General features: G+C 40.0%; 1 protein-coding gene across 1 annotated transcript in view; it reads right to left on the reverse strand.

The window, feature by feature from the left end:
• The window catches only part of LOC135712523 (protein yellow-like), a 61066-nt gene that overhangs the window by 8153 nt on the left and 25499 nt on the right, over positions 1–27414 (reverse strand). Inside the window, exon 2 of the mRNA XM_065235478.1 lies at positions 11144–11944. Coding sequence (XP_065091550.1) covers positions 11144–11645 — 502 coding nt within the window. The 5' untranslated portion in view covers positions 11646–11944. The remainder of the gene's footprint in view (positions 1–11143; positions 11945–27414) is intronic.

Consider the following 27414-nt stretch of genomic DNA (forward strand, 5'->3'; position numbering starts at 1 on the left):
ACTGTCTTGGACAAAGTTGTTCAGGAGGTCAAAGCCTTTTTGGCTGGTAAACAGTAGTTAAGAATTTTCTCACCACGTTGCGTTAGTGTACATGTACACTTCTCGCATATGCTATATCTCGAGATCCTGATCAGATAGAAAGTTACTGTCTACAACAAAGTTGTTTAGGAGGTCAAGGTCTTTTGGCTGGTGAACAGTAGTTCAGAATTTTCTCACAAACTCTAGGTTTTAACCTCCTGAGCAACTTTGTTCAAGACAGTAACTTTCTATCTGGTCAGGATCTCGAGAAACATCACAGGCGATAATTTCACATTTCACTAGCGCTTCGTAGTGAGAAAATTTTGAACAACTGTCCACGAGCAAAAATTGTGTGATATCCTGAACAACTTTGCAGACGACAATAATTTTCTATCTAGTCAATGTATACTAGCACTATGAAGTGAGGAAATTCTAAACTATTGTTCACCAGATAAAAAACCTTGACCTCCTGAACAACTTTGTCGTAGACAGTAACTTTCTATTTGATCAGGATCTCGAAATGTAGCATATGCGAGAAGTGTAAATGTTTACTAACACCACGTGCTGAGAAAATTCTTAACTAATGTTTACCAGTCAAAAAGTCTTGACCCCCTAAACATCTTTACCCAAGACAGAAACTTTCTTGCTGATCAAAATCTCGAACTATTGAATATACGAGAAAGGCACGTATATACTAGCACAGCATAGTGAGAAAATTCTAAACTATTGTAACCCAACAAAAAGATCTTGACTTCCTGAAAAACTTTGCCGAAAACATTTACTTTCTATCTGGTCAGGATCTAGAGATATTTTATATGAAAGAGTTTCACATGCATAGTAGCGCCGCAAAGTGAGAAAACTCTGAACTACTGTCCACCTACGAAAAAGCCTTGTCCTGCTGAACAATTATGCCGAAGATAGTACCTTTCTATCTGGTCAGGATCTCGAGATGTATCACATGCGAGAATTTCACACGTATACTAGCGCTACGTAGTGAGAAAATTCTGAACTACTGTCCGTCAGCGACAAGGCTATGAGCTCCTGATCAACTTTGTCAGAGACAGTAACTTTCTATCTGGTCAGGATCTCGATATATTCCATGTTGCAATCAATGAAGTCAAATCCCACGTAGTATGGCCACAGTTTACGCGGTTTTCATTTACATTTTCCCTATTATTCGCATTTTTTAGGTGTTTACTGTAATAAAAGTTTAGTTTGTTTAGATCAAGATCAGTTTTTTGAGGAATACTCGTTGGTTTCAGATCGATTGGTAACTCAACAACAAAATGGCAATGGAAAACTCACGTGTGTTGTACAAAGTACAACAGCGCGAATAACGGAGGGTTAATATGAATCTTGGAAAGCCAACGCAGGAGTGTATAAATGGCCACGGAATTGGGAAGTTTAAGCACTTCTGCATTGATTTCCAGATGTTTCACGGATTTTGAAGCAAAAGCATTCACTAACATTGTCTGTTGTAGAGCTCCAGACATAGATACGCTATCTGGCACACCAACAGAACCACCAACCGGTTGAATCACCAGGAAGCATTTAACCACAAACGAAGTGACAGACGGAGCGGCTCGAAAACTTTGATTTCAAACCTGCTATTGCGATTTTTCAGTGTACCACATGGCAACACTACTACTGGATTGTACCACATGGCAACACTTAATGTACTAGCATGTTTTGGTTCTATCTATTTCACTCTTCTCAAAACTGAAATGCATAAAAATGACAAAATGATACACTTTTTGCACACTGTCAAAGATCATTGCACAAGAAATGAACTTTGTTTAAATCAAAACAAAAATACTAGCCCATCTGATGGCTGATGGCACAAACTTCTAAGAAAATTCTATTACAGCGAACCACATTATTTTAATTGATTTCTTCGTCAGTTAGTCGTCTATCACTTCGTTCGTGATTTAACGCTCAACCTGGACTAGTTCAGGATTGATTTAAATAGAATCACTGCTACTCTGCCCTAGACATTTTAACCTCAGATTCTTAATAAAAAATCATTAAAAATGAAACCAAAAATATATTAATTAAATAGCAGTATATCCTTTTTTTATTCGGCATTGGACATGCTCATCCTCATCTTCACCATCGATATCATGCAATATCGAAAGGCTGTGTTGCGACTATTTGCCGTCATTTTTCTTCAAAATCTCCAAAAAATAATTCTTTCGACTTGTGAAAGTATTGCATGAAACCCACGAATTGTATTGACAGTTCATGCAGTGGACTGCATCGTACAAGAAAGTTACCCAGAATGCAGAGTTTTGTATAAATCCTTCACGAGATGATTTTCTAGATGCAATGTATTGGGGGAAACAAGCTTTGTTCGAAAAATAAGCAAACATGCATAGGGTAGATAGGAGCAATATGGTCCCCCTAAGAAAAACACACCATAACACATGAAAAACATTCATAAATGTATGATAACTGTGATCATTCTCATGCTTTGGAATATGTTTGATAATAAATAATGTTCAAATTATGGATAAAATATGATAGACTCAATAAATTATTATGTTTGAACAATTTCAGTTTTTGCTCCGATCAACAACCGTCCGGGGCAATATGAGCACCCTAGTAAAAGTTAACGTTTTGACAGGTTTTCACTAGAAAATAACATTCAGGAATCATGTGAAATAGAAACATAAGTTCTTTTAGCAACAGTTACGTGTATTGCTGGCTGCAGAACCAGCGGATCAGTAAAATGTTATATAGTGAATGCAATGCTTGTTTTCTGAATGCAATGCTTGATTATAATATTCTAGAGATTTTGAGCTAATGTTACATTGCCATTATTATCTTAGACATGTAATTGCATTTTGATACGGTTTACATGGAGATACATATGAGAAGCATTTTCAACAAGTTTGTAAAAAAATTAGATTGAGTTAAAAGGTATAATGCCCAAACAAACGGTGGCCCATCTCGCCCCGTATGGTCTTCTTGCCCCTATCCCCCTATTTAAAAAAAATAAAAATGGTGTGGTTGTGTACAAGACACGACCGCAGGGTTGACGTAGACTACGTTAAGCTGTGTAGTGAAATTCTCGTGCATTTTTTCTAGATATTGATTTAAAATACAGTAGAAGTAACCTATAATTTCGGTCCTATGTACATATTTTGGATTTCCTACTTAGTAAAACTTGGTTTATTTCAGAACCTCATAAAAATGCGAATACATATTCTATTTCATTTGGTTCCTAAATTACAATCAGATATGAGTAAGGCTTTCTTCAAGTGATTCATTGAAGCGTCCAACAATGACCGTCATGATGGCTGATATTCCCTATCACTTCAAGATTTCTAGGACATAAATCTTGGACGGTTGTGACATCACTCATGACATTGAAACTCCTTGTGTACTGGACTGCAACAAACGTGAAGTTCCAGTTTCTTTGTTATAAGTTTTGTGAGAGCTGCTATCTGTACTCTTGAAATTTTTATATGGTAATGAGATTGATCGTCAGCGATTCAACTTCAAAACGCTAAAAATAAATGCACACACAAAAACGGAGTGCACAATTTTGCATCAATGTTACGCAACATTTCATAGTTGATCGAGATGATATCAATTAGCCATGAATCCCTCCAATAAGTTCTCGGTGCATCTTTTATCTACCGATTGAACAAATAAAAAAAAAAATACTAAGGCTGTGTTCCATTTGGAAAATTTTCACTTAGATTTGACACTTCGAAAATAAATTAAGATGATCGAAAATCCCTCTGTTGTACATCGGCCGATTTTCGAGAAAGCGTCTGTCAAATTGATTGCTTGTCTGTCAGAAATAAGTCTGCTGGAATAGCAGGTTTATTTGAAAATTTTCCATCTGTCAAATTTAAGTAAAAATTCACCAATTGGACACAGCCTTAATAACTTGAGCACATAATCGTTTCTTGTTGTGTTTGTCGTATTAGATGCTAGATAAAAACTTATTTTATCGATATGTGTGCTGAAAATACCTGGGCCGAGTGGATTCAAGGAGAAAGTCGACTAAGAGAATCTTGTCAGTGTTACTTAGGACCTAGTGCAATGTTCAGCTTGAATTGTTTCGCTTAGCTGTAAACAGAAAATCGATGAAGAGAATCGAACATTACAAGTAGGCCCGTTTGAACGCTCGCTGTCGAATTTCAGAACCTAGCACTGGAAAAAAAACTCGACGGTAGCTCTATTTATGCTAAGAGATATCATTGCAAGTCCCTCCTACTTGAAGAATTATGCAATCGAACGGCTTGCTATGCCTCGCCCCCATCAGCAAAAAAAAAATGGGGTTGTATAAACCGTTCTATAGCATAATTTTCCAAGTAGGAGGGACTTTCACAGCTAATCTAAGAGAATAAATAGAGGTACCTTCTGATAATTTCAGTGCTTGGTACAGAAAACTGTAATCTGTGTAGGAAAATCCTTTTTATCACCACACAAACACCCCGTTCCCGTTTTCTTATGCAAAACAATGAATGAGCGTTCACAAAACGCACGAAATCTTTAAAAAAAAAACCTATTAAGAATTGTTTTTAATTCAATCAATAGATCAAAGATGTACCGAGAATTAAATGGAGGGATTTCAAGCTAAAATGTTCTGATCGCGAAATATTGACTATCAATACCAAAATTTCGCATAGATGTCCAACCCATTTTGGGTGGTGTGTGCTGCTGTCTTTCAGTGTTGCCCAATGATTAGGGAACTTTCATAAATAACGTAGTAGTTGAGGGAGGAGAGGGGTTTCAGAAGTTGGGACCGGCCATGTATTAGGTGTATTGCAAAACACGCTCCGAGGGGGAAGGGGGAGTTAATTGGTCAAAATATACGTAATTTATGGATGGCCCTAATTTAACTTCCAAGGCTGTGTCGCAATGGGTGAGTTGAATTTAACTCGTGTTTAAAAGTGACAGATGAGTTATCGAATAACCCTGCTATAAGAGCGTGGTTATTTCGGACCGACTAGAAGTTAAATTTTGGTCACCGTGGCTGAATTCTGTTGGAAAACTGATCAATTTCCGGCATTTTCGAAATGTCACGTTTAACCACGAGTTAAATTTAACTCGGCAATTGGTTCACAGCCCAAGAAGTATTTCTCGATTACTTTTTCGAAGGAACGTATCAGCTTTTGTTAACAATGCATTTGATCGTCGATTTGGCGTAGCTTCTAGCCCGCCCACGCATGCTAGTACTACCATCAGATAGGAGAAAATGTTCCCAACCTGTTAGCGGTGTTAGTATGTGGGGCGAGCTATTAGTTATGCCAAACCGACGATAAAATGCGTTGTTTACAAAAGCTGATATGTCCTTCCGAAAAGTAATCGAGATTTGTAGTTATCATTCAGGCAAGGAGCGCTTGCGCCATCGAGGCGACGCCGCTACCAGCAGCCAATGATCTCGGGAACGACGCGCAAAGTTCAAGGTGCAAAACTCGAACTCTGCGCGCTTGACAAGAACCGCCTTCCAACTGCTTCTGCTGTTGCTGCTTGCTACTACTGCTGCTGCTGCTACCTGCTTACCCGCCGTCCAATGCGAAAATGAGTTGAGGAAGTAGTAGTAAAATTTACGTTTATTTTCTGGGTTTTATGTTTCAACATTTGATTTAACATTTCAATTGGTTAGCCTTTGGCTCTTCATCTTTGTTCTAGTTAATTGGTTATTCTAATGTGATGATTGCGTTTAGCGCTAATTTACAGGATACCCTTTGTGGGATTGTTTTGGTTTGAATTTAAAAATTTGATAACCTACCTACTTGAGCACCTAACTACTTAAACTAGGTTGCCAAATCACGAATGATCTGGTGGTTTGATCGCAGACAGGCGACTCTGAACCTTTCCAGCGTGGAAGTCTTTCGCTCCTCGAGTGTTTGAAGACCGGCCAGGTGGTGAATCTCAGAATTACGAGTTCGCGGTGGACTGTTAAGGATCATTCTGAGGATCTTGTTTTGGATCCTCTGAAGCTTTAAGTGGTGGCACTTAGCACAACTCTCCCAGATTGGCATACCATACTCAATAGCCGGCAGAATGATTTGCTTGTGGACAGCAAGCTTGTTTTTGAGGGACAGGGTGGACTTCCTGTTTATCAGAGGGTAGAGCGACCTGATCAAGATGTTACACTTGGTGGATGTCTTGTCCACATGGGATCGGAATAGCAATTTGCTATCGAGGGTGAGACCAAGGTAGACTACTTCACTCGACCATTCAATGGGAGTGCTATCAAGATGGATCTTGACGTTAGCAGGCGGGACAAGCCGAGGTGAATACGAATGTGGAAACAGAATGGTTTGTGTTTTAGCTGCATTGATACAAATCTTCCAGCTCTTAAAATAGTCGGACAAAACATCCAGGCCTGATTGTAGTTTACTCGCCAGAGCACGGATCACTCGACCCTTATAGATGATGGAGGTGTCATCTGCGAACATTGACAGGATACCACCACCCGGCAGGGGAGGAACGTCTGACGTGAAAATGTTGAATAGGATAGGCCCAAGCAGGCTACCTTGAGGGACCCCTGCATCAACGTTGAACGTATCAGAGGAGACATTGTTCAAGTAGACCTGGAATGATCTGCCCGACAAGTAGTTTTTGATGATCTTCACGAGGTAGTTCGGAAAGTTGTATCGATGCAGCTTGTACACTAGACCATCATGCCAGACATTGTCGAACGCCTTCTCGACGTCCAACAATGCCATGGCAGATGTATTGGAAACGGACTTGTTCCGCTTGATGATTTTAGTAACCCGTGCGAGTTGGTGGATGGTAGAGTGGCCTTTCCTAAACCCGAATTGCTCTTTGAGAAAGATGTTATTATCATTTGAAAACACCAGCAGACGGCTGAGTATCAATTTTTCGAATAGCTTCGAGATGGAGGACAAGAGGCTGATGGGGCGATAGCTTTTGGCACTGGTAGGGTCTTTGCCAGGTTTGTGAATTGGAATAACTTTGGCTAACTTCCAGCATGCAGGGAAGTAGCCAAGCATTAAACACTTGTTGAAGACCACTGCAAGGTGCTTGAAGAAGTCAACACTCAAGTTTTTCAGCTCGAGGTTGACCACTCCATCGACACCAGCGGCCTTCATGTTCTTTGTTGATTTAATCGCTGCTATCACCTCATCAGCCGATATTCTACTTTCGTCAGGGACAACTACGGGGGTGGCAGCGACACTAGCCATTGCCTGTGATACTGCAGGCTCGTGGGGACTCACCATGGCGTGGCCAAGGTTATGTGAATTTACAAAGTGTTGTCCAAGAGCATTGGCCTTTTCAAATGGGGTTATTAGTAAAGATGGGTCCGAATTTTGGTTAGGAGAGGAAAGGGGAGGAATGGGCCTCGGCTTATTTTTCAAAATATTTGCCATTTTCCAGAATGGCTTAGCACAATCTGGGAGAGAGCGAATCTTGTTTGCAAAATCGATATTTCTGAGATCCACCATCCTGGCTTGGATGATTTTGTTCAAACGGTTGCAATTGGTCTTCAGGTTAGGCAGCCCAGAACGCTGGTACTGCCTACGAATCGTGTTGCGGAGTCTAATGAGGTCTTTAGTAGGCCTGTCAAGGTTCAGAGTATTACTCACCTGTCTGGATACTGGCACATGTAGCTCCCTGGCCCGGGAAATTGCTTGATCGATGGAGCGCAGACACCGGTCAACATCTTCGGACGATTCCGGTTGGACATCGTAGTCTACAGCGGTGTCGACGCAATGTTGGAACTGACCCCAGTCAACACGATGATAGTTGCGCCGGAAAGCTTCAAATCGATTTACGGAGGATCCCACCTCAGTCACCACCGGGTAGTGGTCCGAGCTGAGTTCCTGATAGGTGATAGGTTGAGCGATGTTGTTGCCCATGTTGCTGATGAAGATATCGATGGTAGCGTGAACACCGGACCGACTCAACCGGGTGGGAGTTTCCGGACTCAAGATGTTGTACTGCGCTTCCTGCAGGTCGTTGTTCAGGATGGTGCCGTTTTGATTGCGCCGATTGTTGCCCCAAGCTTGATGTTTGGCGTTCAGGTCGCCAGCGATGATAAAGTTTTCCCGTCGTCGTGTTAGCTTGATAATATCTCGTCGCAGATCTGCTGCCGATCCGTCCCTGATGTTGACTTGTTTGGGGCAGTAAGCCGCGACGATGGTGATGGGGCCGATAGGAGTAGAAACTTCCACCCCTACGGCTTCGATGATCTTCATCAGTCGACAGCAGATGTTTCTCCTTATTGCAATAGCCACTCCTCCTCCTCCAGAGTTGGTTCGATCTAGCCTCACGAGCCGGAAATCGGGAAGGTAGACGTTTGTTTCAGGCTTCAGGTGGGTTTCAGTTATGATGGCAATGTCGATGTTTCGTTCATTGAGAAACTCAACAAACTCGATGTTTTTGCTCTTCAAGGAGCAAGCGTTCCAATTTACGATCTTGATGGCTTCACGGTCCATACTTAGTGACAAGGGACAGGGCAGCATGAAGCTGTTCAGATCGAGTCTTGCAGGTGCGCAAGATGATGATGACCTCGGCCACGAGCGTCACAAGTTCCTCCGAGGTGAACGGAGAATCGTCGACAGGCTCACCTGAGACAACACCAGCGTATGATAAACCAGGGGCGGTGGAGGGACCTGGCATTGGCTGGGCAGCAGCAGCAGCGAGACGATGCTGGACTGTTCGATTGTTAGGAATACTCACATGCTTGACTTGTTGGTTGTTGAGCGGAAGTGGTTCTAAGTTCGGAACATGTCGACGGGGCTGGAGAGCTGGGTACTGGACTTCCGTGCGTGCAGGAGGCGAACGATGATTGCGGAGGCGACCGGGCTGATTATTGATCGTAGCCTTCCGACGGATATTGATGAACTCCACTCGCTTGGGACATCCGCGATTGGAGGCTTGGTGGTTACCACCGCAGTTGACACACGTTGGCTCGATGTCATCATCTTGCTCACAGGACGCAGTCGAGTGAGTTCCAGCACACTTGCCGCAGATAGTCTTCATATGGCAGTTTTTGGTGCCATGGCCGTAGGAGAGGCAGTTCATACACTGCGTAACATCACGATGTTGTGATTTGTAATGCTCCCAACTGATGATGACCTGAAACAGGTCCCGGATTTTGGATCTCAGAGCCGCCAAACTGGTGGATCCCTTCGTGAAGTGCACCAGGAACAACTGGTCACGGAAGCTGGTGTTGTGGTTGGAACGCCGGTTTATTGGGAACACCGCCTCAGGTTTGAGCCCAAGCCGCTCCAGCTCGGATTTAACCACAGCCACCTCGAACGACGGTAATCCACGCAATACCAGCTTCAGTGGCTTGCTCGATGGCAGATCGTGCGTGAAGAAGTCAACGTTGTTTTCCTTTAGGAAACATCCTGTTTGATTGTACTCCTCCAGGCTGGAGCACATGATTTTGGTGCCGATGCTGCAAAGCTTGAAGCGAGGCAGCAGCTTGTGTTTTGCCAGTTCGGCACGCAGCTTGGCAACATCCTTCTCCGGCGTGAAAAGCGGGGGAATCCGCTCTCTTGCAGCGATGGGAACGACGTCACCATCGCCATTTTCTTCGGGCAGCACCGCAAACTGGTTGGTTTGCAGTACCCGTTTTCCAGCTTCATCATTCGACGCGCTGTGCTGGATTACCACCTTCTTTGAAGGGCCCGCTGCTGAATCATTGGTACGTTTACGCACCATTTGTTTCGTGTTGGCAAGTTGCAGTAAACTTGCCAGAACGCGCGAAGGTGGCGACGCTTCCACGGCGCAACGCGACAGCACAAACCGAATCGAAGCGAGAACTCGAGCGAAAAAGAAAACGAACTGAACAGCTCAACAGTCGAGCAAAGAGTGAGTTGAGGAACATTAGCAGCGCTGTTTTATAACTTTTCTGATTCAAGCAGCTCGATGTGCAACCAAATTGTACTTGATTATGAGGACTGGGTTTGGGGAGAACGTTTATTTCATGAAAACAGTAATAAAATTATCACTTTTTATTTGTCCATTTTTAAAACAGTTTTTATGAAAAATTTAAAAAAAAAGTTTATTTCAACAGCTTACGAAAGGTATTTCCTATCGATTGGTGTATTCGGATTTTAATTTCATCAATAAATGACAAAGCTTATAGCGTTCAAAAAATTACACCTTTTCGTGACGGTCGCAATTCTAGATTTTCGATTTACCCCCAGTACCTTCCCGTAAGACGTAGTCTACGTCAAAAATTAACATCATAATCATTACTGAATCTTTTCGTGTCACGAAACACTTCAAGTTCTGTATGTTGTTCATGCAAATCTGTAATTGAAACGTACATTTCCCGGATGGGTATAGCTATTGAATATAAACAGCATTTTTTTAATTTTTCTACAAGGGTGGAAAGGGTCATTCTTAATGGGTAACCAGTTCCTAATTTTTTGGGACGGACCTACCGTTCTGGTTAACATTCATACCTCTCACGTCAAAGTCACGAATTCAAATGTTATCCTCGGACATGTCACGAATGAGTGTTAAAGTAACTTTAATAGTAATAAAATCATAATATTGCTAATTTACCATAATTTCAATGGTTATCAGTGATCGAACGTGATCAATAATTGCGCACACTACGTATGGCATATTTTGGAGGAAACTTTTACCGGGCTTTCGTCTGAAAGTAATGAAATGTGAATATTTACGAGAGAGTTCTATTTTAGTTAGTAAAATACCATCAGTCTCCATTCCCGAGCAGGATAAAATAACTAATGAATACCTAATTCTGGCTTGTTATCGAAGCTTGGTGTTGATCAGCACGACATAAGAGGTAAATAGCCAAAGAATAATACCACCAAATTGCATGCAAAATACTTTGTAAATAACAAAAAAATATGTTTGGATACCAAAAGACTACCTGTGTGGTATTGCTATGGTATTGCATTTGCATAATTTGGTATTGGACTGGTATTGTGGTAACATTTTTTTGGTATTAATTTTTCGTCAGGCTCATCCATACCAATTTAAGATATCGAGATATTCATTCCTGCTCGGGTTGGCATCAACACATTCCTCAAATAGGCTTTAATTGATTGCACTCATTAGGCATACGCAGTTCAGAATAACTAACCACCCGTCCAGTCCGTCGGGCAAGCTCATGCATACCATTTAACCATATAGTTTCCCTTTAACTCACCTCTCTGCAATGTTTCCGTCCGTCCGGAATCGACCACCCACATGATGCCATACTTGTCGATGGCGATGCCCTGGACGAACTGCAATGCCGAGCAATTTCCCCTTTCGTTCATCGCCCACGACGGGAATGGCACTATTTCCGGATCCGTGCGTCCATTGTTCTCCGGGCGTACGAAATAGCCGAGCGTAGCCGGAACGCCAGGCAGCATCCGTGGCACCGTCACGTACAATCGATTGGCGTAGGGCTTAACGTCCGAAATCAGAACATTCTTCGGAATGTACTCCCCGCTATACAGAGCACGTGCCCGGTCATCCTCGGTGGTGTAAGCGAAATCCATAACATTCCACTCGTAAACCACTCGAAACTGTCTGTCGGCCTGGGTCGTTGGCGTTCCGGGGGTGGGTGGGTACAGGACGGGGTCTGCATTCTGAGCCGAAGCTGCCAAAACAAGCACTCCCAAGAACTGCGCAATCAACGCAGCTCCCTTCACAATGTTCTTCATTTTTCACGCTGAAGTACTCTTCTCAAACTGGACGGACTATCACCACAACACGATCCGATTCTTAATCGTTCCAGCAAACACCGCTCTTCGCAGCACTGACAACAATTAACATAACGTGACTAATAAATGAAGTATCGTCAAATATCTTCACCTCCCACCCTCGTTTGCGCTCGTGTGCTCACTGGGGAGGTACTCGGTCGGCCGGAGAACTGAACTGCCACAATTGAGCGAGACGATTCGAATGATCACTTGCTGGATGATGATGATGCAGAGACGTTGAGAAGGGAGGGGGTTGGATTCTGTAATAAGAAACAAACGAAAAGAAGACGTGTTAATTTAATTATTGCGATCTCATTTCGATGCTAGGCTGTGGGGATGGGAGATTTGGGACGCTTTCGAAGAAGGTTCATTCGCGCGGCTCGTCCCATTGGATCTCGGAAATGAAATATTCAGTTCACTTAGGAAATTCCATCTAAACATTTCATAATGGCATTCTGATTTGGGTTAGAACGGAAGTAGAAGTAATTTTGTTCGTTTCCTCGTCATTTGTCATTCGGAAGACTGCGAAGATTAATACGAGGACCCGTTAATTAATCAACACGTACTAATGAAGTGATTTTCGTTTATTCTTCTCTCTTCCGCAGGTAAATGGCACTTCCGCATCACGTCCTGACATTCCCAAATTAGCGCCTGTCGGAGTTAGTGAAGAGTAAGAGGAAAAAGAATCATCAATCTTGTCGCGAAAATGGGACTTTTCGGTCATAGGAAATTTTACAAACCCATCTGAAGGCGATGCGGTTTTTGCATTTGTTTGTAACTTTCACTCACTAACTTTTACTTTTGTTTTGTCTAGGACGCTAATTTTCTTCGGAAGTAGCGGGGAAGGAAGGTTGTTGGGGAATACTTTGCTCACTTTCTTCGGTTTTCTTTCAGTTTCCTTTTTTGGAACATGCTAAAAAGTGAATCATGTGTGCAAAATGCTCGGCACACAAATGGAAAAAAAGGTTTGGTGCGAATTGTTGGAAGTGCAGCGTAAATCATTCTGGAATTTTTTATTTGCATTACAATTACTTTGATCTGACTTATATTAAATCCGTCACGCTACGGTAAAGCAACGATTTGACAGTAAAAACATCTGTGACTGTCAAAATCGCAGTTAAAATGTACGGACGTAAGGTTCATAAATATGAAGCTTGAAAGCAAAATAATCAATATTCTTCATTATTCTCACTCAGGCCACCCTCACCAATGCTTTGCTAAAGCTATTTTTGCAGCCTCCAGCATACCGCAGTAACCGCACCGGGGGTTGCTATTCAAGTACGGGGAATAACAATCTGCCTCTCGGAGAACAGCGGGTTAAAAAATGTGACAGCGCGATAGCAACCGACCCAAGCGTTGCTATTTGTGAAATGTAATTATTGTTTTCAATTTAAAATTGTTAAAAATAACTTTCAATGATGAAAGGGGAAATGGATGTAATGTTGGCCTATATTCTCCTAATTTTGGCCCATACATAAATTCAGCAATCGACTAAATTTTCAATAGCAATCAAAAATATCCATTAGTACCGTATTTTGTCCGTTATCTAGATAAAATTTATAAATAGCAGATTTTTAACGATGGGCCCAATATTAGATCCATAGGTCAACATTGAAGCCATTTTAATCTGGGACCAAAATGTAGACCCCGGACTTGTGCTCCGGGAGATTTGGACTATCCGTAAAAGTCGTCAATTCACAAAGAAGATCCTAGGGACCATCCATAAATGTTTTAGCATATGTATGACCAATTTAAGACCCCCCTTCTCCTCTCGAAGCGTATTTTGTTATACATAATGAATGGTCGATCCTAACTTCTGCAGACCCCCTCCCCCTAGAATGCTACGTTATTTATAGATCGTCTCCTAGAGCTCCCCGGTTTATTTTAAATCACTTGTTCTGATGCTAAATGTATGAATTAGGATCTAGGACTATCATATGCACTAGGGTGGTTCAAAATATCGATTTTGCTCAATCAGGCTCAACAGATTCTAAATCAGGTTCTAATTGTTCTCTCAAAATTTGAGCTTTTTCGAATGCGGATTCATACTGCACTGGCCCTTTGAAGTTTATATGGGAACTACTATGGGAAAAGTGAACTTTTTGTTCTCAACACCCTACCCTCATGATAATTTACGGATAGGCTTGCTATCTGTGAAATTTTTTCAGCTATAGCTTTGCTGAAGACCACTTTTGATTCTATGCCGATAACTTTCTGCTATGATCAATCCACTACATTCAGCGCAACACTGTATCTTGTACATAGTAGCCTGGATGTTTTGCTCAATTCTTCGCGCCAAGCAAACAAATGTTGTTTGCCGAACAGTTTATGGAGTATGTCGAAAGAATATCATATTCTTAATTAATTTATCCTGGCTGTCAATTAAAATGTGCAGTAAAGATGCAGCTGAGAAAATTTCACATTATGGTAATTGATTCTGGTTGGACCTATCCAAAAACTGATGTGGTTGGACCTATTTTTTCAATCGCTAGTTTAGTCAATTTTTGCTATTTTTTTCTACGTAGAACTACTATACTGGGGGGCAAATCAAAAAATATGTGTGGTGAAATAGTGTTAGGTTTTGAACGCTTGTAACTTTGTCACTTATAGATGAAATTCAAATCCAAATACGCCAATCGATAAGATATTACTTAAAAAATCTTCTGAAATAAATACTTTTCAATTTTTTAATCAAAAAACTTTTGAAAAATGCGCGTTTTATAATTTTATCACTGTTTTCATGAAATAAACGTTTTCCCCAAACCCAGACATCATAAATGAGTACCACTTGGTTGCACATCATTCTGCTATGGTCAATTGTCTACGCAGGGGATCGATCACCTTGACAACCAGCGATGTCGAAGGAGAGACGGTAACTAGTATGAACGATGGAATTTATGAACAATTATGTACCCCTCTTCCTACAATAATGGCAACCTGAAAAAAAAATGAACTTTGACGATCACCTTTTTTTCGATAAATCAACTAACAATTAAAATAAATTAACTTCACCCGTTTGCCAAGAAAATAATTGTTCACCCAGGTCATTTTGATGATATTTTGTTTGTGATTTATCAACAAATGACTAAAACATATTTGGTACCAAATATAGATTCACATCCGAAGTCCACCCTTTTTTACATATTCTACACAAAAGTTACTTTCTGCCCCACCCCATTCATAAAAAAAATGGCGGGAAATCCTGTCGGGTCGGTTGCACATCCTTCGTCTTGAATATGAAAAGATATAAAACAGCGCTGCTGTCGTGCCTCTGCTCATAACCGCTTCGGACGACGTGGCACTTGGTCCTGCAGCAAGCAGTCACGAGATATATCACGAGATCCTGACCAAATAGAATGTTACTGTCTTCGGCAAAGTTGTTCAGGGAGCCAAGGCCTTTTGTCTGATAGACAGAAATTAATTTTTTTTTTCACATCATTGCGCTTGTATACACGTGCAATTTTCGCCTTAGATATATTTGGCTGATGAACAGTAGTTCAGTAATTTCCCAAAACTTGGCGGGAAAATCTCGCATATCAAATATCATAAAATAAAAACACAATTTACGTCAGCCTGAGTGGGATATGACAAATATATTCTGGATTTCTTTTACTGGTGAAGATTTTCATGCAGATTTGTGGATACATAAATTGAGGTGAGTCGTTCCACTTGTATACCTCTGATAAATTAGTGGTAACACGTATCTCAGATGGAAAACATTATCTTAAAAGATCAATATTGCTGAGTCTTCCACCAAATGAATGATTAGAGTCTCCCTTTCATTTAAGGCTAATTTCAAAGTGTCTTATCGAGGGGTCTAGGACAAAAAAAAAATCGGTGTATTTACGTGTGTACGGACAACGAGACTAACTCAGAGAGTGAGACACTTTTGCTCAGTTGAATCGAAAAAAATATAAAACCGTACACTTGTGGCATACCATTCCCTATTGCAGTAAAATACAAATTAACAAATATGATATTCCATTCCCTGACATAACTAAACAACCAAAACAGTAAATATTCATTCACCCCCGGACAGCAAAGGCAACGCCCGGGTAAAAAGAATGCAATTATGCAATTCTAAACGAGCCATATGTGTAGCCACTCGATACTGGACTTTCAGCGCGCTCTCGTCTCTCTCCACCCTACCGGTGTGGTCCGAGGTCGTTCGCGCAGTAGGAAAAGTTTCGGATGACAACGCCAAGCGCTTAAGTAAAGTACATGTAAACTTATCGATTATGCTAGGATGAGCAATTTCGGACAAATTATATGTCACTCTAGTCGTCTCACTCTAAACCATACCCAAGTAACCAAAAGTTCTGATAAAAGGCTATTTGTGGCTTAAGCAGCTTGGTTGGTGGTGGTCTATAGAATTCTAAGCAGCCTCATTTTTAAGTCGTTATAAGAACTTGAAAGTTCCGATATCATAATTCAAGAGCATTCTAAGCAGCTTCTGGCGGAGCTTGAACGGAACTTCAGAAAATAAATTCAAAAAGGTTTTTGTCCTGTACACCAAATTCTATGTATAGTTCGCACTTTTATGAAAGTTATACCTTATTATACCTTATACCTAAAAGTAGGTATTATTAATGTGTTTTGATTTATAAGCATTGGAAGTAGAATTGGCGCTGTGTGAAGAATTAAACCCAGTCCTTCTGCGTGCGAGCCCCAGCACGAACCGCTGTGTCATCTGAGATATAATAAAGTGAGCTGTTGTCTCGCCTACTGTTGGAGTTTTCAGTGCCAGCTGACTGACTTGAATACGAAACACAACACCTTGATTAATTTGTGGCGCAGTAGTTAGCGTTCGTAGATCGCATGCCGATTACACGGGTTCAAATCCAGGAAATATCGCTTTAATTTTTTTTTAATGTTTGAATGGAATGTTGATGCACTGCATAAATATAAGAATTATGATATATTCTGGCCGCTGATCATTTAATATTTACGTACATTAAATGTTGTTACTAATAAATACTTGTGCGGATTGCTTCATGTGGTTTCAAAGTTCTGTCGGAACTTTATTTGAACTTTATGGAACTTGAAGGTTCGGTCGGAACTCTATTTGAACTTTATGGAACTTGAAAGTTCTGTTGGAACTTTATTAGAACTTTATGGAACTTGAAAGTTCTGTCGGGACTTTATTCGAACTTTATGGAACTTGAAAGTTCTGTCGGAACTTTATTTGAACTTTATGGAACTTGAAGGTTCGGTCGGAACTTTATTTGAACTTTACGGAACTTGGAAGTGATTTTAATCATTGAATGCGGAACTTTTGGTTACTTGGGTAGATATCTTACTCTACCACACATAAACCAATATAACCAAATTTGTATAAAAGGATAAGCATGTTCAATAAACAGCGATTCTGATTTTGAGCTCGATCCGAATGGGACTACCCATCTCGGCATTTCGACATTATCAATAAATCAAGTGAACGCCAGGCATTTCGCACGCAAGAGAAAGTCCATGTCCATGCTAAGTTTTGCGCGCGTTGGTACTCTTGATTAAAACCGTCAAAAGAACGGTAAACACTCCCGATCATAAATTTAAAGACATGCCCTTAAAACGTTCAATTTTTGTTCTTTTTGGAATATTTCAAAGATTTTGAATGGAAATACGAAGAGGCAAAATGCTCAATATCATTTTCAAATTTTGTTTACCAATGGTTCACCCAAAGTTACACTGTTTTTCAAAAATTACTTTGAAGAATCATGCTTGATTTTCTCAGAATTGACTTGGAAAAAAAATGAAACTAAAAGTTGTAGTAAAACTCTCATGCTATACCTATTTATACCATTCAAATAACCTAAGGAGATCAAAAATTGGACTTCAAATGAGAGAGCTTTGAACAAAACACATTTGCATGTTCATCATCCGGAAGAACTTTGCCGCATGTACAACTTTGACGATGACAGTTACTTCCTGACCTTAAGCTATAGCATATACAAATATTTTACATGCACACTAGCGCCGCATACCGAAAATATTCTGAACTATTTACTGTTCACCAGCAAAAAAACTTCGATCTCCTAAACAACTTTGCCGAAGACAGTAATTTTCTAGCTGTTCGGGATCTCGAGCTGTAGCATATATGAGGATTGCACGTGTATACTAGCGCAGTCACAGTGAGAAAATTCTGAACTTCTGTTCACAAGCCAAAAGACCTTGACCTCCTGAACAACTTTGCCGAAGACAGTAACTTTCTATTGTGTCAGGATCTCGAGAAATTTTATACGTGAACATTTCACGTGTGTACTAGCGCTGCGTAGTGAGAAAATTCTGAAACATTGTTGACCAAAAATAGGCTTAAACCTCCTGAACAACTTTGTTCAAGGCAGTAACTTTCTATCTGGTCAGGATCTCTAGATATATATTACAGGTGAGAATTTCACATTTCACTAGCGCTACGTAGTGAGAAAATTTTGAACAGCTGTCCACGAGCAAAAATTTGGTGATATCCTGAACAACTTTGCCGACAACAGTAATTTTCTATCTGGTCAAGAACTTAAGATATTGTATATGCGAGAATTTCACATGTATACTAGCACCATGAAGTGAGAAAATTCTGAACTACTGTCCACCAGCCAAAATAGCTTGACTTCCTGAACAACTTTGTCGTAGACAGTAAATTTCTATCAGATCAGGACCTCAAATTTGCGAGAAGCGTACATGTATACTAAAGGGTGATACGGTCAAAATTTGGTCAAGGGAAAACGCGTGTAAATCGGTGAAATCGTTTATTTAAAAAATCAAATTAAATTTCTTTTTCAAGTTCAATTAGTATAAAATGCAGGAAAAATATTCAGTTAGGCTTCCGCTTTTCCAAATCCGAATTGCCGGGCCTTACGCTTGACCCCTGCCATCAGATTTTGTACAGCCACCTTGTCCACCTTCTTCGCCGCAGAAAGCCAGTTTGCCTTGAACTGCTGCTCGCCCTTAGCAGTTTTTTTGGTCTTCTTTAGGTTCCGCTTGACAATAGCCCAGTATTTCTCAATTGGGCGGAGCTCTGGCGTGTTGGGAGGGTTCTTGTCCTTGGGAACCACCTGCACGTTGTTGGCGGCGTACCACTCCATAGCCTTTTTACCGTAATGGCAAGATGCCAAATCCGGCCAAAACAGTACGGAACAACCGTGTTTCTTCAGGAAAGGCAGCAGACGTTTATTCAAACACTCTTTCACGTAAATTTCTTGGTTGACAGTCCCGGAAGCTATGAAAATGCTGCTTTTCAAGCCACAGGTACAGATGACTTGCCAAACCAGATATTTCTTTGCGAACTTTGACAGTTTCATGTGCTTGAAAACATCTGCTACCTTTCCCCTTCCTTTTGCCGTATAAAACTCCTGTCCCGGAAGCTGCTTGTAGTCGGTTTTGACGTAGGTTTCGTCGTCCATTACCACGCAGTCAAACTTCGTCAGCATCGTCGTGTACAGCCTCCGGGATCGCGCTTTGGCCGTCGTATTTTGTTTATCATCGCGATTTGGAGTCACTACCTTCTTGTAAGTCGATAGTCCGGCTCGTTTTTTGGCTCGATGCACGGTTGTAGACGATACACCCAGCTTATTTGCGGCATCTCGGAGAGAGAGGTTAGGGTTTCGCTTGAAACTACCGGCAACTATCTTTGTCGTCTCAGCGGCTTCCGGTTTTCGATTTCCCCCCGATCCAGACTTCCTGGCTGTCGACAAACGTTCCCCAAATACTTTAATTACATTTGTAACGGTTGATTTGGCAACTTTTAGCGATTTTGCCAACTTTGCGTGCGAGTAGCTCGGATTTTCGCGATGCGCGAGCAAAATTTTGATACGCTGCTCTTCTTGCTTGGACGGCATTTTGACAACTGAAGAGTGAATTCCAAAATCAAAATAGGAGCAACATTCTACACACACACACCTTCAAAATGAGGGGTGTTCAGGTTTTTTAAATGCAAAATTGAAAGAAATACGTCAAGTTGATATTGACCAAATTTTGACCGTATCACCCTTTAACGCCACGTGGTGAGAAAATTATTAAATTACTGTTTACCAGCCAAAAGATCTTTATCTCCTTAATAACTTTGCCGAAGACAGCAACTTTCTAGCTGTACAGGATCTCGAGCTATTGAATATGCGAGAAAGGCACTTATATACTAGCGCCGTATAGTAAGAAAATTCTGAACTATTGCCATCCAACAAAAAGATCTCGACTTCCTGAAAAACTTTGCCGAATCCATTTACTTTCTATCTGGTCAGGATTTAGAGATATTTTATATGCAAGAGTTTCACATCCCAAGTAACATTTTAAGTTTTATGAAATACTACAAAGCTACTATAAAAGAACATTCATAAAACCCTGATCAAGAATGCTTTGCCATTGATGCATCCACCAAAACCTCATTGATGCTAGAATCTGTCTAGTTGACCATCTAGTTCTCAAAGCTCTTCAAGATTTATTTACTGCAAAATGGTTGAACGATAAACGCATTGAGATTCATTTCAAAACCGTATTTAAGCTACAATAAAAGCTATTTGGCAACAATTAAAACCATTATCCGAGCCATTTACCCTAGCTGCTAACTAAGTTCACTAGAAAAAACAACAATCAAGATAAAAAAGATTCATAAATACCATCCGATCTTATCAAAATAATTAAAATAAAAACTGATTGTATAAACATCCTGCCGAATTGTAAAAATTATAAAATAGTTATCATGAAGTGGCCTAGTTTTAGGTTGATGTGAAATGTACGTGATAACATCGAAAAACTTGAGTCCGCCCAACATCGATTTTACCAATTATTTAACATTAAGAAAAAAAATATATTCTTCAGATCGATCATTGAGCTTCGCCGAGATTTTATTTCTCATGATTTTTTGCATTCTAAATATTTTCTCATTGCTAAATTAACTGAAATAAAGTTAAATCCAAGGAAATATAGATTGAAAATCGAAGATTGTAAAATACAAACAAAATAATTGTGAGATGGCGGAGGCATAACAGTTGATTTTCATGGGCCATTTGTGAAAAAGTTATTTTGCTTTCAAGAAATCATGAACAAATTCATAAGGTTTTGAAATGGTATTTATGAAGAAAACATGTTGACTGAATTGTATTTATCTAAAGCCATTTTGATTGATCCTAACCCGTTCAGATTTATGGCAGCATTTATGGCGGCAATGTTGCCTACAAAATGTTAAACGTCAAAGTTTGTTTATCTTTCGATAGTTGCGCTGTGCGATTCAGCGTTCTTCCAGGCGATTCTCTCCCGATGGCTTGGAAGCAGTTACTCAGAAAGTGTTCACAACATTTCGAATTTCACACAGCTGTAACCTCGTTCATTCCCGAGAAGATCCCTTCTTCCGGATGGTTCTGGAAGTGCACCATCAAACGATGCAGGAATGTACGGTTGAATGATTTTTTTTCCAAGTGATGACCCTTTCACCGAATAAAATCGCAACTATGGATCGGAAACCAACTAGCGTCCGCTAACTGACAGTTTCAGTGGTTTGCTGTTGGTACTGACGCAAGTTATTCCGATCTTCATCTATTCGCAAGGTCTGGAGAAGGCTGGTCTGTTTTCAGACTGTTTTGACAATGTTTTACGAATTTGAGGACCACGCTCACTTCACTCTTCTCCACCAGATGCTCAGTCGTTGATGGTACCCGTTCCACCGGACGTGCTGCTAAAGAACTAATTTTTACTGAAATCGACTTCCCTTTGGTCGTTAGCTTCGCTTGAATTTTTCCTCTAACTTCGTTTATCCTTCGAGATATCCTTGTCATAAATTTGGTTTTTATTCACTATGAGGATCCATCCTTAAAATTTAGAGGAGATTTGATGATACACTTTTAAAATCCTAAAAGGCAACAATATATGCATTTTACACTCATTTAAAACCGAATGGTTTTATGATTGCTTTTATAATGATAGAACAGGTTAATATAGTATTTTATCAAGACATTAATAAAAAATTGCTAATGAAGCTTATGATTGGTTTTTAGAACAGTTTTATGGTGGGAATTTAATTTTAAAACAAGACAGTTTTTGACTTCTCGCCAGACTGTAAAAGGTTTTTAAAACAGAAAAGAGGTAAACTACTAAGCAGGAACGTTTTACACTGTGAAATGCTGAATTTAAACTAAATGGATTATTCATTGCCATTATAAAACCATCATAAATCAGAGTCGATGCCAAATGATTGCAGAATTGTTACTTGGGATGTATAGTAGCACCGCAAAGTGAGAAAACTTTGATCTACTGTCCACCTGCGAAAAAACCTTGACTTTCTGAACAACTATGCCGAAGACAGTACCTTTAAATCTGGTTGGGAACTCGAGATATTTAATATGAGAATTTCACGTGTGTACTAGCGTCGCGTAGTGAGCGAATTCGGAACTATTGAGCACCAAGCAATAGGCTTTGACCTCCTGAAAAACTTTGTGAAAGACAGTAACTTTCTATCTGGTTAAGATCATGCGAGAATTTCACACGAATACTAGCGCTACGAATTGAGAAAATTCTGAACCACTGTCCGCCAGCGACAAGGCTTTGAGCTCCTGAACAACGAGACAGTAACTTTCTATCTGGTCAGGATCTCGCTATACTTCATGGTGTAATAAATGAAGTCAAATCCCACGTAGTATAGCCACAGTTTACGCGGTTTCCATTTACATTTTCCCTATTATCCGCATTTTTAGGTGTTTACTGTAATCAAAGTTTAGCTTGTTTAGATCAAGATCAGTTTTTTGAGGAATACTCGTTGGTTTCAGATCGATTGGTAACTCAGCAACAAAATGGCAATGGAAACCTCATGTGTGTTGTACAAAGTACAACAGCGCGAGTAACGGAGGGTTAAGAGATCGAGCATTGCAATTCAAAATTGAATGATTTGAAATCTATTAGCAGCATATGTAGCTTAATTTACTTGCTTAACATTGCTGGCGGCAGGTATAGATGTAGAATATGAAGCTTGTAAGCTGTTTTGTACCTACAGGAATGAATGTAGAATTTGTTACTTACTGACCGTTGTTAGCAGCAGAGGAATCAGTACCTGGTCGTGAACGTGAAGCGTTTCCTATCTGGCGCTTAGAACGAGATTGTGGGACCACTTGGCAAGTCTTAAATTCCCAAAAATTGGATTTATGATATTCACCAACATTTGAACATTTTATTTTCTTTGGATTTTCCTTCACAGGATTTGCTTCATTTTCGTGAGTGACCTTAATAAAAATCATTAGAAATCCCGTTGTGCGAATCGCCAGGACGGGATTTCATTTTCATTGTGATAACTTGAACTGGCTCAACTAAAAGTAATTTGGTCAATTCATCTTTGATCTGATCCAGGGATTCAGCTCTGGGCAGACCTTTAAAGACAACCGTGAACAGACGTTCGACCCCAAGGTTCAGACAAAGGGTTAACCATAAGAACTAACGAATCAAACAGTGCTAAAATATGTCTGTTGTGTGTTAGCCATTCAAATATTTTGTAAAATATCTTTCATTATCCGACACATGTTATATTGTTGTAAACCGTGATAATAATTATCAAATCAACAATAGATGGAAAACGAGAATACATAAAACTCGTAGCAGACAATTTATGCAAAACAAATCAACTCGGCTCCGTCTCATTCAAACATCCCAGTACAGTTCTAAATATTACCATTTATTTCTTTTAACATCTCTCTTTTATCTTACCACCTGCACTCAATTTAGAACTCTGACAACAGATGACGTTTGCGTGCAATCGATCGGTGCCTGGAAGCAATGATTAATCAGTGCGCTCCCATGACAGATTGATTGCAGTAATTCCGTCCTTCCCCGTCACGTGCAGCAACACCTATCAACGTACCGCTCGATGACTGCAGATATAGTTATGTCGTTGTGTGCTCAGATAAATGCTCTCCTCCTCTGGAAAGAGGGAGTTGACAAATCGTGAGAATGTGATGCCTCTAACGGCTCCGGAGTTCTGGAATGATTGGTGATGTTGTGATTGCGTAATTACTGGCAAACACGAACACAATGTGTCTGCGTTGGTACACAATTTAAAAGTCACTTAAATTCTCATATTTTTTTTTGTCTGCTGCACTTGGATTCAACAATCCATTCAGCGATAATTAAAATAACGTGATTAAACAGATCAAGCGTGCAGATGTACATAATTTATCTACTTTCAACCGATCGGAGCCCATTACATGAACCATTTGTTGTGAAAATAATGACGGTTTGTTGATATAGTAATAAAAAGTTCCGAACAAACTTTCCACGAATGCCTGGCACATAAATTCTGTATTTCTGCAGACGTCATTATCATCATCGTAATTATTATCATTATTATCATTATGCTAATTTCATTGGCAAATTTTGTGCCCCATTTAGCAATGATTATTTAAAACCGGTGCGTCGGTCGTAAAAATCATTCCAGCAACACCACAGCCACTACTGAGTTCATGATCGGATTGATATGGGGCTTCCCTTGGCCATTTGGGCCATTCAGAACCAGTGATAAATTGACAGACATTTGTGGCTCCGTTCGTCCAAACACACATTCGCAAAGGCACCATCATTTTTTACGACCGACTTTGAGTCATCAACAAGTGCCATCAACCAGCAATACCTACCTATGTAAACAAATAAGCATAGAGGTGGTGGGGGTAAAATGGGCATCCTACGGAGATTGCCCAAGTAGCACACATCTGTGACACAATGTTGCAGCATCTTGATTGTGACTAAAAGGAGTCCTATAGCAATTACCTCAACCGGTTTGTGTTGAGATGTTGTGTGTGTAGATGTTGTTTATGGTGAAAATATGTGTATTTTGGATATCTCGTTAGACATAGTTTACTTATGTTCGTTGATATCAAACACAGATATTAACTTAGCAGTATCATTTTCAACATTTTTACTAAATAATAAAAAATAAATGTATTGTAGAACTTTCTTTTGGGGGTGAGGGTAAAACGGACATGCGTTGGAGTAGAATGGTTATATAATTCTTAGGTTAGTAAAAGCATTTTTGATGATTATTTGGTAGTGAAGTTGGTTAAAGTGATGCCTTAGGAGCTGGAAAGCATGCATGACATAAACGTGTACTTTCGAAAAAAAAAAAATACAAGGGACAGCGCTATGCGGTTGCACGCAATGGTGACGTAGGACTACGTGGTCTTATATAATAAATATAATTTTTTAACTGCAGCAGGAGCTTGTGTTTTGCGTAGGAATAGGAATTTGAGCGGAGTAACCTCTGTTTAAACTCTTTAGTATGATTATTGCCCTGAAAAGAACCTTTTGATATGAATTTTAGTTTAAGCAGACTTAAAACCTTATCAGCTTCAATTGAGAACATATTGCTGCAGGCCTACACTTTTTACAAATTGGGTAGTGGCTCAAACAGTTTTTGCTGAAAAAATATCTTAATGTTCCGATTGCAATAGGGTAGCAATATGCGGTCCATGATCAGACTAATTATATTCAATGTTTTTTTTTATTATAGTCACTTTAACACTCTTGGGTCATTCGTGACTTGTCCGGGGGTGAGATTTGAACTCGTGACTTTGGCGTGAGAGGTAAGGATGTTAACCACTACGCCAGGGTCGCCTCTAATATTCAATGGTTTCCCGATGAAACAAATACCTACCCGTTTTACCACTCTAGCCTATTTTACCCCCATCTACCCCATTAGCCATAAACACACAGTCCCTCCGGTCGCTGCGGTTGATTACGCCTGCGACCCGGGTCAAGTGTGACATCGTAAATATCGGTATTTCAATGAGATATGTGTGTTGTTTCAAACTTCCCTCACATTGCAGGAAGAAGGTAGATTCAAACCCTAACGCTACCAATGGTAGGGTGTGGCACCATTTTGGTATACCTCACTTAACTTCGGCACCTCCCTAAATCAATCTTCCGACAGCCCCGTTCAATTGTGTTTACAGCATTCGTAATTTAACTCGTGAGCATTGAATTTGATGCCTGCATATTGGATGCAGCTGTTGTATGACGGCAATGGGTTCCATATGCTGAAGTAGTGCTCCTCCCTATGCGTCCGTCGATGAGTGAAGGAAGGAAGTTGATTGAAATGTTTCGCGGTCTCTAAGGTGATCGTTTGAGTCCGCCCGGCCTTCATACGGGAACGACGACGGTTGTGAGTAGACTTTGAAATTAGTCTCTTCCGAATGAGCCGACCGTGGTGCGTGGTGTGACTCGTAAATGTACGAGTTCGATGCGTCGTCGTCGCCGTTGTCCATCCATGGACGCAGACAGGTGTAGTTTGAAGCAGTGTCGTAACTAGCTTCTGAATGTAGGGGGACTAAAGCACTTGTGCGTGGTAAGATTTCATCTGAAGAGACCCTGGCAGCGTTTTGAATGAAAACATCCATCTTTAAGTTTTCTGATTTCATTTTGATGCAAATGAAATAAGAAACTAAATTGGATTTGAATTTTGTTTATTTACTCTAAGAAAATGGAATTGCTTCAAAATCACGCTTTTTATTTATTTATAGCTCCATTAATTTCGGTTTTTTGATTTTGAAAAATGTATATGAAGGACACCATTTTTTAAGAGCACAGAATAATCTTGAACCGCACTACTGTTCATACTGCTGACATCGTTCTGATGAGATAACGAAGCCCCACCACAAGCTTCTCCCCTGATCCTATCGGGTAAGTCGCTAGTAGTCAGCCCAACTCTCATTAGACATAATACACGGCTGGTAGCGAGTCACTTATTAGTGACTTGGTCACTTTTTTCAAGTCAGTCACTAAAAAGTCTCTTTTTTTAGGCCAAGTCACTAAAGTCACTTTTTCTTGTAATAATAAGTCACTATTTTTAACTTTTTTAGCGTGAATTTATTTCAAGATTAATTATTCTTTGTGTTGTGACGTTTAATCGGATACAGGATATAGGATGTCTACTCATTTTTCAGGCTAAAATTACCTGCGTTTTCCAAGCAAGTAAGTCCAAGATCTAAAAATATTCAATGTGTTGAAGTTTCGTATTCCATGTACAAGTTCAAGATATTGAAAAGATTCAAAGTGCCAGGATTAAGCGAGACAATAAATGATTTATTTCATGTTCATAATTAACTTTATGAAAGATTAAAAACCTTCAATGCACTCCCATTAATTTTACAACAATTGTAGGAACTTTGGAGAAGTTCTGAGGAATGAAAGGAAATGCTGAGAATTTCAGTGAAGCTCTATAAACAAACTGCAGGAAGATAAGGGAAGTGTTATACTATGGGAAACTTACTGGAAGCTGTAAGAACCTCAAAGCAGTTATTTTAGCATCCGTGACTTTTCTGGAACTTTAATGAAGTTCCTAGAATTTCAGAGAAATTCACAGGTGTGAAGCGAACTTGAGAAATTTAGAAAACTTTAGTGGTATTGTGCAAATTTTTAATAATTTCTAAGCACCTTAGACAAGCTAGATCTAGAGATCTTTGGGGAATTTCAGATCTTAAGAGCAATTCCCGTAACTATAGTCCAGAGTGTTGGAGCAGTTTAAAATCAATGATCGTAAATTTAGATAAAAAAGATAGTCCCATGATGTACAAGGAAATATTGGAAACCTTAAAGAAGTTTCAAGAAACTCAGTGAATTCCCGAAAACTTCAGCAAAAACTTCTGGAAATTTTATGAACATTCGGAAAACGTGAGAGTACTTTAAGGGTGATGTATCATTAAGATTTCAAGAACTAAAAAAAATACGAAAATTTAGGTAAGTTGATTAGACACCAACAACGAAGTTCCATTAG

This window comes from Ochlerotatus camptorhynchus, unplaced genomic scaffold (assembly GCF_037179485.1).
Source record: "Ochlerotatus camptorhynchus isolate MF236.1 unplaced genomic scaffold, CSIRO-AGI_Acam_v1.1 ptg000491l, whole genome shotgun sequence".
In the NCBI taxonomy this organism is placed as follows: Eukaryota; Metazoa; Arthropoda; class Insecta; order Diptera; family Culicidae; genus Ochlerotatus; species Ochlerotatus camptorhynchus.